Source organism: Arvicanthis niloticus, chromosome 1 (genome assembly GCF_011762505.2).
Source record: "Arvicanthis niloticus isolate mArvNil1 chromosome 1, mArvNil1.pat.X, whole genome shotgun sequence".
NCBI lineage: Eukaryota > Metazoa > Chordata > Mammalia > Rodentia > Muridae > Arvicanthis > Arvicanthis niloticus.
Genome location: NC_047658.1, coordinates 18,584,476 through 18,597,306, shown reverse-complemented (window position 1 = coordinate 18,597,306; position 12,831 = coordinate 18,584,476). Strand labels below are relative to the sequence as shown.

Here is a 12,831-nt window from a genome sequence, read left to right as displayed (position 1 = left end):
GTCGGCCTGCAGCCAGCCCGCCGCTAGCCCGCCCTCCCCCGGCCGGCTCCTCGGCGCCGTCTGGGGTCCTTTCCGCCCGGTGCTGCCAGCCAGCCCCTCTCCCGTTCGGCCAGATCTGGATCCGAGCCCTTCGCCATCATGCCGGCCGTGTCCAAAGGCGATGGCATGCGTGGGCTTGCCGTGTTCATCTCCGACATCCGGAACTGTGAGCTCATGACCGGGGCCCGGGGGTCACGCGGGGACCGGGCGGAGGGAGCAGGGAGGCGCGGGGGTGTCCTCCCGGGAAGGGCTAGGATGGCGCGGGCGGACGTGGCGGGAGGAGGTGGATAGAATAGGGCAACGGGTTAGGTAGGTCATTCAGTTCCATCCCGAGCCTAGATGGAGGAAATCAGGGACGCAGAAGAGGTGGGAGGCGGGCAGCCACCTAGGGCCAGGGGTCAGAAGTTGGGGAACAGCCCAGGAACCAGAGATGATAAAATTGGGGGACAGCAGAAAGATCAGAGATAATAAAGTGGGAGGACAGCAAAGACTCAAGATGATAAAGGTGGTGGTGGGGGGACAGCCGAGCGAATAGAGATGGAAGTAGGGGGACATCAGGGTAACAAGAGACGATGAAGTGGGGAGATACCAGAGGGATCAGAAATAGAAATGGGGTGACAGCAGAAGGATAGAGAAGATAAGGTGGGGGACAGCAGAGGGATCAGTGATGGAAGTGGGGAAACTGCAGAGGAAGCAGAGATGATAAGGTGGGAACACCACCATAGGGCCCAGAGATGATAAGGTGAGGGCATAGCAGAGAAATGAGAGATGATAAGGTTGGGGGACAGCAGAAGGACCAGAGATGAAGAGGACAGGGACAGAGGACCGGAGAGTGATGTATGAAAAGACTCTATATGGAAGATTGCTTAAAAGACATGGAAGGTAACAAGTGTGCTTATGCAGGCCTTTAATCCCAGCACCTCAGACACAGGTAGGATGATCTCTGTGAGTTCAAGGCCAGCCTGGTCTACAAACCGAGTTCCATTAACAGCCAGGGTTACACAGAGAGACCCTGTCTGGAAAAGCCAATGCCTCCCTAAACCACTCCCTCCCCCCAAACATGGGAGGCATTGAAGAGGCTATGTACAAGAAAAGAGGGACTATAGATATAAAGTCTTGGGGGAACCCTAGATATCAGCAGGACCTGGGAAGGTATTATGAAGTGAGTGGTTATGATGGAAGCAGACTCCTAGGAGGAAGCAAGCCATCTTAATGCTCTGTGGGAAGAGATCTAGCAAGTCGGTGGTAGGGAAAGTTTGTACCCTGAAGAAGGGAACAGGGCAGACCTCGATCCGAGCTCTCCTTTGCTTATCACGGCAATATTGAGGGTCATGATCCCTTCAAGGAAGGGCTGTAACGATGGGATGACCTGGCTGCTGGTCAGCTCACAACTCCAGGGAGCAGATGCTGTATCTGGAGCTGTCAGGACCCTTCAGAGGTTCCATGCATGGATGTGGTCAGCCAGAGCTGGCTTTGTGTTAGAGAACTCTATCACTGTATGACCTTGAACAAGGGACCTCACCTCTCTGTTTATTCCTGTCAGGAGACGCTGCTGATGACTTCTTAATGAGGGGTGGCTGGGCTGTTGTGGGGTGAGGCCCTAGGCCAGGTCTTAGTAGCTGCTGTTGGCATTGGCTAAGATCTAAAGAATGACTCCACGCTGCTCAGGGGAGGATCTTGAGCTCAGTAGGTGTCAGCAAAAGGACAGTGGGAAGCTGTGTGCTCCTCGACACGAGAGATGCTTCAGACCCAGTGAGGAGAGATGGATCTAGGAAGGGCTTGTAGACTTTGGCATGGGTACCTGTTAAAAATGAGTATACTTTATCTCTGTTAACTACTGGTGGGATGACCCTCTGCACCATGCTTAGCCCCTTTGGCTAACTCCATTCCTAATAGTATGTCACCCACAGGGATTTGATGGCTCATTTATATGTTGAATACTGTTTGATTCCTCCTGTATATCAGTCCCTATTTGAAGTACTGAGGTTACAGCTCTAGAATTCCTAGCCCTGGAGCTGGGGCTGGTGTTCAGCAGTAGAGCACCTGCCCAACATCTCTCAGTGGAGGGCTGAAGACATAGCTTGATGTTAGAGCATCTGCCTAGGGTGAACAAGGTCCTGGGTTCCGTCCCTAGCACCACAAAGACAAAACCAAACTTCATGTTTGGATAGCTATTCCTTAAGAGAGGTAGAGCAGACAGGGCTGGTGCTGTGGGGAGTGTCAGGACTGGAAAGGTCATAAGTCCTGGCTTTGAGAGGAGCAGGGTCCATGCAGGGAGGTAACGTGTTCAGAGGTACTGCAGATGCAGCTTGCTTAGGCCAAGTACATGTAAGCATTGGACCTGAGTGAGGACTGAGGAGCTATGAAGGCTGAAGGGCTCTGGGCACTGTAGCTTTTTCTGAGGCTAAACTAAGAGCTGTAGGATGCTTTTGAGCAGAGGCAGGAGGTGGCTCACTGGATTCCTCTTGAACCAGGCATGGTGGGGCTGACAGGAGGCTGGTGAGTTTAGGTTGGCTTAGGCCAGTCAAGGAGAAAGTCTACTGTTGAATGATTGCTCTGTCTACTGTGAGCATAGACTTGAGAAGTTAGAATGGCAGCAGGTACTAAAGCAAAGGTAGCACAGATGTCTAGGGTAAGTGTGACAACAAGACTGCTCAGATGTGAGCAGAAGCAAGGGGCTGGAGTTGCACACTGTCAGCATAGCATTTGGAAGGCCACAGTGCCAGGATGGTTGAGTATAAGGACAGGCTGGGCTCCATAGCAAGACTTGGTTCAAAAAACAATACAAAACAAAACAGAAACCAACCCCAAGGGGGCTGGAGAGGTGGCTCACCAGTTAAAAATACTTGTAGAGAACCAATGTTTGGTTCTTGGCACATCAGTTGTCTTACAAATGCCTATAATTCGCCGGGCAGTGGTGGCGCACGCCTTTAATCCCAGCACTTGGGAGGCAGAGGCAGGCGGATTTCTGAGTTCGAGGCCAGCCTGGTTTACAGGGTGAGTTCCAGGACAGCCAGGGCTACACAGAGAAACCCTGTCTTGAAAAACAAAACAAAACAAAACAAAACAAAACAACCAAAAAAAAAAAAAACAAAAAACAAAAAACCCAAATGCCTATAACTCTAGCTCTGTGGGATTTCACACCCTCTTATGGTCTCCAGGGGCATGTGCATTCACATATTCAGCCATACATGTAAATAATCCAAACAAAATAAAAGGACTGGTCAGGTCTTAGGTCAGTTTTGAAGGACTGGCAAAGAGAATTTATGTTGAGGTTTGGGGAAGGAAGAGAAAATAGGTAGGTATCACACTGTAGGACCCTAGAGGACAGCCAGGGACAGTAAAGATACAAGTGCAGACCTTGGGGTGGTTTAGTGGCTGGCCTCTGCTGCAGCACCTAGCGTTGCCCTGTCCTTGCCTTGGCAGCCAGGTGTTGAGTGGCTGGTGTGTTTCAGGCCCTGTGACAGCATCGAGAATAGTGACAAATAAGACAAAGGTGTTAATGCTCCTGTGCAGCTGAGACCCCATGGAGAGATGGTACTTCGAGCAGATCACGGCTGTCCTCACAGAAAGATATCAGTGAGGACAGATGTTTTTGTAGCTTGATGCAAATCAGACAAGAAATGCAAACAGAACCACAACTAGAGCTCAGGCCTGTCATGCCAGCTATTCCAGTGGCTGAGACAGGAGGACTTCAAGTTCACAGTCAGCCTGGGCCTGACTGGATATCTCAGAAGGTAGAGATATTTGCTGCTCAACCTGACATGGGTTCAATTCCTGGAATCACATGGTGGAAGGAGAGAGCCAACACCTACAGTTGTCCTCTGTCTGCTATGAGCATACCATGTTGTGTGCACCACACACATGCATACACATATGTAATAAATGTGTTAATCACAATTTTTACAAGCCGCCTTGTGTTATAGAGTTCAAAACAACTTAAAATGAGAAGTAGGGCTGAGCCAAGTAGTGGTGGCACACACCTTTAATCACAGCACTGAGGCAGAGACAGGCTGATCTCTGAGTTTAAAGCCAGCCTTGTCTACTGAGCCAGTTCCAAGACTAAGGTGACTACATATAGAAACCCTGTAGGTCTAGAGGGATGGCTTAGCAGGTAAGTCCAATGGATGCTCTTTCAGAGAACCTGGCTTTGATTCCTGGATTTAATGGCAGCTTACAACCGTCTGTAACTCCAGTTCCAGGGGACACCTTCTGGCCTCTGTAGGTACTGCACACATATGTGCCGGTAAAACACCTATACACATATACCAGGAGTGTTAGCACACGCCTTTAGTCCCAGCACTTGGATGGCAGAGGCAGGCAGATGTCTGTGAGTTTGAGGCCAGTCAGGTCTACATAATGAGTTCCAGGACAGCCAAGGCTACATGGTTACATAGTGAGACCCTGTCTCAAAAGAAAGAAAGGAAAAAAAAAAAAAAAAAAGGCTAGTGTATAGTTGAGAGGTAGAGTACTTTTTCACACTGTTGAGTCCTGGGCTCCATCTCCAGAGATCCAGACATGATGGCTCACACTTGTCATCACTGAAGCAAGACGATTTTCTTTCCCACCCTCACCCACCTTCTCTCTTTTCCTGAGATAGGGTTTCTCTGTGTAGCCCTGGCTATCCTGAAACTCACTTTGTAGACTAGGCCAGCCCCAAACTCATGGAGATCTGCTAGGCAGGACAATTTTAAGTTTGAAGTCAGCCTAAGAAACACAGTGAGAATTTGCTTCAAAACAAACCAACAAACAAAATGTAACAGGGCTGGTAAGGTGGCTCAGTGGATAAAGGCGCTTGCTGCCAAGCCTGAGGGCCTGGATTTGATCCAGGGGACCCACATGGTAGAAGGAGAGAACTGACTGCCACACACTGTCTTCTGACTACCACACTTGTGCTTATACATACACAACACATTCAGAAAGGTAGACATGGATAGACCTGTCTCAAGTGACAACAGCCAAATCTAGGATTCTATGTGGATGCAATGTTAGAAGAGGCTGGACCACAGAGGAAGCCAGAGAAGAGTGGGGCTTTGAGGTCAGGGCTGGGAGGGAGTGGCAAGCCATTGCTCATTGCTCAAGGGTCAGACCTTTTGTGAAAGAGAATATTCTGGGATTAGATGCTAATGCTGATTGCACAGTTCTGTGAACAAAGAATTTAAGAAAGTTCCACAGTATGCAGCTCTCTGCTTGTTTTTTTGTTTTTCGAGACAAGGTTTCTCTGTGCAGCCCTGGCTGTCCTGGAACTCACTCTGTAGACCAGGCTGACCTTGAACTCACAGAGATCCACCTGCCTCTGCCTTCTGAGTACTGGGATTAAGGCTCTGTGCCACCACTGCCCGGCTAGTATTCGTTATCAGCTTCAAAATTCTAGTTGAAATACTCAGACATTATTATTTCAGTTTATCTTATTCTTTCACTCATTTCTGGATAGTCTGTAAGCATCCTGGGTCAGATTATCAGATACTAAAAACTGCATGTATCATCTGAAATACTCTTAACTCACTGCCTGCCTGCAGTTGCTCATTGTGAGGAGAAATTCACTGTAGACATTGCTTCTTGTAAATTTAATCTCTTACTGCTTTTTAACTGAAGTTTTTCTTAGCTTTTGTTTTTGGAGACAGGGATTCATTTACTAACCAAAACTGGCCTTGAACTCATTATGTAGATAAAGATGACCTTCAACATCTGACCTGTCTGCCTCTACCTCCCAAGTACTGAGATGACAGGTTTGTGATTCGTATCTTAGTATTTATTTATTTCAAACTAAGATACCTGTGCAACATTGTAAGCCCAGTAGGGGAGAGGTTTGTGGGGTTCTGTGTGTGCTCTGCTTCAGAACATACTGCAGTGGGATGTAGAGGGATGGATGATGAGTCAAGCCGTGGGTGGTGCAGAGGTCCTGAGATCAGGGAGTTGTGGGTAGAGGTCAGGCTGCTGTTTGTTCTGGGAGCATGGCAGGGGTGCAGGTAGAATTACGGGCAAGGAAAGGATAGAGTCAAGTCTGGGAGGAGGAAGCCCTCTGTCTGGGAGCTCCGTGGTGCACAGCAAGCAGTCTGTGAGTACGAAGCTTAGATCCTGTGGATAACAGCTAGCGAGCCTGGGCTCTGAGAAGGCATAGTGCCCGATCCCTGAGCAGGGAAGCCTTATCAGGGGAGCTGCAGGCTAGGGCTGTCTCCTATCTAAAGTCTTGTTCCTCTGGAGCAGATCCCTGAAGAAGACCTTGGGGTTGGAGTGCTGACTCCCTCTGCCTAAAGCTACAGTGCAGGAAGAAGTACATCCTGCCCCAAATTAGATCTACTCTGGCAGTGACTTTTACCTCAGTCCTGGGGCCATCTTCAGCTCAGCCCTCTTCAGGTCCTGGCCCTTGGGGGCCTTAGCAGGTGTCTGATGAAGGTATAAGTGAGTGGGTGAACAGTCCTTGCGGGGGGCAGTCCTTGCCCCCCAACTGGTGCTGGGTTTCATGAAGGAATATTGAAAACCAGGTGTCATGGGGCCAGCCTGTTATCCTAGCACTCGAGAAGTAGAGGCAAGGGGATCAAAAGTATGAGGTTATCCTTGGCTCAAAGCTAGTTCAATGCAAGCCTGGGCTTTGGGAGTCCCTGTCTCCAGCAAAACAAAGTCGGGCTGGTGAGATTCATAGCTGTAAAGGCACTTGCTGGGCAAGCCTGGAGACCAGAGTTCAATTCTAGATTCCTCGTAAATGTGAAGGAGAGAAGAGAAAACTGACTGTACAACACACACACACACACACACACACACAAAAAAAAAAAAAAAAAAAACTGTCCTGGTTCCAGTGCTTCACACCACATGGCACATGGTCATATATTTTGGCCATGGAAGGATCAGGACAATCCATCTCGTGGCAATCCAGGGTCTGGAAGCAATGGCTGATGGGGCTTTGGTCAGGGTCCATAGGTGTCAGGATTCGGGCCTCTGTACTTTCTCCATGAATGCGTACAGGGTCCTCCAGGGCAGGGCCAGGCTGGCCCAAATTCCTTTGAGGGTAATTACAGACGCACCCTGATGCCGATGCTTCTGTAACCGTTCACAGAAGTCATCACCCCCGAGTACTTCTGAGCTGGAAACTTCATGCTAGAGCAGGTCTCTGTCATGAAGGAAGATAGCCTCAGGCAGCCGCTCCTGGGGAAATGGCCCTCACTCTCGACCTCTTCATACTCCAGTCCTTGGATGGCTGAGCACGGATCCCTTCTGCCCTCCATCTTCCCAGCTACCTGCCTGACCCCTGCAAGTCTCTTTGCTGCTTCCATTGCCTTGTCTCTGCTCCTAACCAGCAGGCCTTCCTCCCCTCTTGCAGTTCCAGTCTCCCCAAGGTTTGCTTCAGTCAAAACACCCACTGTTCTCCTTGTCTACCCCTCCACCAAGCCAAAGCTCTGCAGGACCAGGAGTGGCTTATCCCCACGCCCACTCAAGAAACCCCTCCATGCCAGATGTGGCACTTGGGAGAGAGAGCCAGGCAGATCTTTTATGGGTTCAAGGCTAGCTTCCTTTACATAATGAGTTGTTCCAGGACAAACAAGACTACATAGCTTGAGTGCTGACTCCCTCCCATAGACCATCTGAAGGGGGAGGGCAGGGAGGGAGGAACCCATCCCTTTATGAATAAGAGAATTGCTTTAAGGCTCACCAGCACACTTGCATCCTGTGATGGGGAGATTACTGCCTGTCTTTCCTGAAGCTGCGTAGGCAAGCTGACCGGTGCTGTCTGTCTCGTGGCCTTGGGCAGTTCCCTATGGAGCCCCAGTGCTGAATGCTGACTGCTCTTTGTAGGACTGCCTTTTGCTTTTATTTTTCCCCTTGTACTGGGAATGGAAACCAGGGCCTTAGACAAGGGGTCTCTACTGAGCCCTGCTCCCAAGCACAATCAAGCCCCCACCCCCAGCCCCCAGGCAGTCTCATGTAGCCTAGATGTAGCCACGATGGCAGTGAACTCTTGATGTCTCCACTCACTGTCTGCAGGGATTACAGGGATGCGGCACCTGTTTCTGCAGTGCTGTGGTTGAGCTTGGAGCTTTGTGCGGGGCAAGCTTGCTGCCAAGTGAGCTGTACTCCCAGCATTTTGGTTTAACTTTTTAGAAATAGAGTCTCACTCTGTCGTCCAGTTTAGCTTAGAGCTTATATCTATCCCTCTGCCTCGGCCTCCAAAGTGCTAAGAGTATAGGCTGGAGCCATCACACTGAGCTCCTGTTAGTGGCAGCTCTTTTTTCTTTTGATTTTGAGATAGAGCACCACTAACTATCCCAGGCTAGCCTTGAACTCACTCTGACCCAAGTTGATCTTGAACTTGTTTTTTTTTTTTTTTTTTTTAATTTAGTAAGTTAGTTAGTTAGTTAGTTTGTTTGTTTGTTTTCGAGACAGGGTTTCTCTGTATAACTATGGCTGTCATAGAACTCACTATGTAGACCAGGCTGGCCTTGAACTCAGAGATCACCTGCCTGTGTGCTGGGATCAAATGCATGTGCCACCACTGCCCGCTGGGATCTGAGCTTGTGCTTGCCCTTGCTTGGTCTCCTAGCAGCAGGGACAATCCGCTCCACTGCCAAGCTTGGCTGGTTTGGAGACTCCATACTTTACTTTTTAAATTTAAAAAAAAAAATTTTTTTTTATGGGGCCGGAGAGATGGCTCAGCACTTAAGAGCACTGGCTGCTCTTCCAGAGGACCAGAATTCCATTCCCAGCACAGGCATGCAGGCAGAACACTAATGTACATAAAAAATAAATATTCTTTTTAATGTATGGGTTTGAGTGTTTTGCCTGCATGTGTGTCTGCAACACTTTGCCTAGTACCTCTGGACTTCAGAGGAGGGCATCAGGACCAAGGTGATAGATGGTAGGAGCTGTCATGTTAGTGCTGGGAATTGAAGAACAGTCAGTGCTTTTATCTGCTGGCTTCCCTAGCCCCTCTTTTCTTTCTGTTAGTTTAAATAAAAGGTATATCTATCTTTGTTTGCTATGTTTGTTTGAGGCAGGGTTGGTCTGTGTAGCACTGGCTGCTCTGGAGCTCACTGTGTAGACCAGGCTCCATGTGCATGAAAGGTTTTCCTGCATGTATATGTTAGACTCTAAGATTCAAAACCAGGGGATGTGCTCCCCCAGAGAACTCACAAATGGGATCTGCTGCAATAACATGAGGTTTATTGATAAATTGATAAACTGATAAAAACCAGTGCACTGGGGTTCCCTTGCATGCCAGCAAGAAGAACCCTGAGTTAAAGTTGGGAACAGTTTTTATACTATATTTACAGGGCTCATAAGGGCAGTTTTACCTTTTAATCAATAACCATAAGAGCTGACTTCAACAGCCATTCCCAGGCTCGGTTTTTAAGTAACTCAAATTTGCACCTTATCTTTTATAACAAACAGGGTCAGCTTAAGTAGCTTCTATTTACCCAGGTTGACTGTGTTAAGGGCTCATAAACTCCTATCTTGGGTCTTTCTTCCTGGAATGTTTGTTTGAGTCTTGGAAAGTGCTCTTCCCGGGATGTGCCTGGGGGCAGCTAATATTTGATTCAAATTTAAGGATCTTTTAATTTTAAGTTCAAGCAGAGACCTGAAATTTTTACATTTGGTTCTTACATATATATGAACACAGTGTGCATGTCTGGTGTCTGCAAAGGACAGAAGAGGGTATTTCATCCCCTGGAACTGGAGTTACAGTTGGTTGTGAGCTACCATGTGGATTCTGGGAACTGAACCTGGACCCTCAGGAAGAACAGCAAATGTTCTTCGCCACTGAGCCATCTCTCCAGCCCCTGTGAGTTCCTTTTAAGAGCAGAGTATATCAGGTACGCCAAAGCCACTATCTGACAGCTGTGGACTAAAGCTTAAAGAAAGACACCCACTCTCACAGAGAGATGACCCTCTGTATTGGTGAGGTCCACATCTTTGAATTCAACCAGCTACAGACCAAAAACATTCTCCCTTCCCTGCAAAACTGCCATCTAGGACAGAGGCTGTAACTCAGTGTGGAGAGCTTGCTTAGCACCACTCAGTGAGGAGCTGGGGGCGTGGCTCCATGGTAGAGCCCCTGCCTAGAATCCATTTGAGGGGCTGGGGAAGCCCTGGGTTTAGTTCCTTACAGAACACAAAAACACATATTAATTTACACATCAGTGAGTGCCTACATGGAGAAGTAGGTCAACGTTTAAAAGCATGTGTTCATTTGTGGGGATAGGAATCGAATTGGTAACAGAGTGAGATACTGTCGCAAAAGAAAACTGGTACATAGAGTATATTTATGCATATATCTAAATCCACTCTAAGTAATTTGTGTGTGTGTAGGCACACACATGTGTGTTCGATTGTGTTGAGGTCAGAGGACATCCTTCAGTGTGAGTCCTCACTCTCCCCTTGTGTGTGACAGAGTCTCTTGCTCACTGCTACAGTCAAGCTCCCTGGTTTGTGAGCTAAAGACAGCCGGGCTTCACCTCTCATTCATCTCTTGGTGGGGCTCACCTGGGCTAGGGTGTGCATCATATTCTGTGGATCTGAGCTCAAGTCCTCCTGCTTGGGCAGCAAGCATTTCATCAACGAGCCCTGCCCGTGCCCTCTAGGAACATTTTAGGGAGATTTACAAGGTGTGTGTATCCAGGGGCTCTGTGTTGATGCCTGCCAGGCAAGGGCTCTGCCACAGAGTCTGTTTCCTGCCTTCTGGAGCTGGGTAGTTTGATTGTCTGTGTAACCTGAGTTAGGCATTTTGATCGCTTGCTTTTTCCCTAGTGCCCGACCCCAGTTGTGTACCATTGCACTGGGCTGTCAGACGTCGGCTCTTGAGTGATGTCAGGAGTTCCACAGGGTGAGGAACAGAAGTGCCTACACTCTGCTTTTCACTTGGGACCACCTTGGTCACCAGCATTCCCTGCCACTGAGAGGGGCACTGCCCACCCTCTTAGCACCCTCAAGGCAACTCTGCCTGGCTCAGTTGTACCCTGGTTGGTGGTCTGACTCAAGCCTCCTGGCTGAACCTTATTCATCTCTCTAGGCCTTCCACCATTGTCCCCTCTTCTGGCTGCTTCTCCAGAGCACCAGTGGACCCCAGGTAGTCTTTCAGGTGTAGCTGAATCCCTATCCACCGTTACCAGGTCAGGAGTTCCCAGGGCATGTGTGAGAAGTGCTGGCCCACAGAACTCAGGAGACCAATTAGGAAATGACAGTGGTCAGGTGGTATTTGAGGCAGCACAGGTCACACAGAGCTTGTGCTGTGGCCATGGGGTCACACTAGGCCCAGAGCTCTCCATCTTTCCTGGGGTCACGGGGTAGATTCCTGTCCTGCTCAAGGCCCTTCCTGCGAATTATTTGTTTACTTACTTAGTCTCATGTATCCTGTGCTAGCATCTAACTTGCTGTGTAGCATAGGATGGCCTTGAACTCACGATGATGGTCCTACTTGTATACCTTCTTCTCCCACTGCTAGGCTTACCAGAGTGTGCTGCTCTACCTAGTTTATGTAGTTCTAGGGAGTCAGAGCCAGGTCTGCAGTCTACGTGAGCACTCTGCCAGCTTAGCCTCATCCCTGGCCCTGTTTTCAATTAAAAAAAAAATCTTTTGAAATTTTTATTTAGTGTGTTTATATGTATACATACATACTGCATGTATGTGTGTACATCACATGTGCCTTTTCCCTGCGGAGGCTGGAAGAGAGCATAGGATCCCTTGTTGCTGGAGTTACGGACCATTGTGAACTGCCAAGTTGGCGATTCAAACCCAGCTCCTCTGAAGAGCAGCCAGTGCTCTTACCTGCTGAGCCAGCTCTCCAGCCCTTTTCACTTTTCATTTTAGTTTTATTCTTTTGAGATAGTGTCTTAATAAGTTGTCCAGGCTGGTCTTAAAGTCTAGATCCTCCTACCCTGCAAAAATGGGAAGAGACGGTCTGTGCCTTAGTCAGTAGAGTGCTTGCCTAGTGTGCAGGAAGCCCAGGGTTCCGTCCCCAACCCTGACTAAACTGGGCATGGTGGGAATCTGTGGATCTAGGCCTGGCCCTGGGAAGTTGACAGCAGGAGGATCAAAAGTTCAAAGGGTCCTCAGATATGGAGCTGATTTGATCCTAGGTTGGGCTATACAAGACCCTGTTTATTTTTATTTTTATATTTTTAGGGGATTCTTGAGATGGGGTTTCTCTGTGTAGACCAGGGTGTCCTGGAACTCACTCTCTAGACCAGGCTGGCCTTGAACTCCAAGAACCACCTGCCTCTGCCTCCAAAATGGCCATGATCTGTGCCACCAATGCCCAGCAAGACCATATTTAAAAGACTAACCAAAGCCTGTTTATACGTCTTTAATTTCAGTACTCAGAAGGCAGAGGCAGGTGGATCTCTTGGGTTCAAGGCCAGTCTTGTCTGCAGAGTGAGTTTCAGGACACTCAGGGATACACGGAGAAAACCTGTCTCAGAGAAAAGCAAAACAAATAAAAACTAACCAAAACCTGGGATGGCAGGCCTGTGCCAGTGGCAGTCAGTGCTGTCCTGGTGCCTTACTGAGCTCTTACTAGAGGAGGCTCTGTCCAGGGAAGAGTTTGCCCTTACCTTAGAGGGCTCCCTCAAAGGGCTGGACACAGGCAGGCCTGACAGCTGCTGCTGGTGTGACTTGCTAGCTACATGTTTCTGATAGAAAGAAGCAGTCAAATTTATTTTATTTTCTGTGTGTGTGTTTGTGGGCATGTGTGTCAAGGCCAGACACATGTCAAGGCCAGAGGTATTTCCTCAGTTGCTCTGCACCTTACTTGATGCAAATGGTCTCACTGATCCTGGAGCATATCTTGGGGATCTACTTTCC

General features: G+C 48.7%; 1 protein-coding gene across 3 annotated transcripts in view; it reads left to right on the top strand.

Annotated features, from left to right (window-relative positions):
- Positions 1–3: 3 nt before the first annotated feature.
- Positions 4–12,831, top strand: part of Ap2a1 (adaptor related protein complex 2 subunit alpha 1) — a 31,256-nt gene continuing 18,428 nt past the window's right edge. For 2 of the 3 annotated variants that reach the window (XM_076933479.1, XM_076933478.1), the window contains exon 1: positions 59–205. In XM_076933479.1, coding sequence (XP_076789594.1) covers positions 139–205 — 67 coding nt within the window. In that variant the 5' untranslated portion in view covers positions 59–138. Of the gene's footprint in view, positions 206–12,831 lie in introns of all 3 variants that reach the window. The other variant, XM_034500302.2, reaches the window with a different exon arrangement.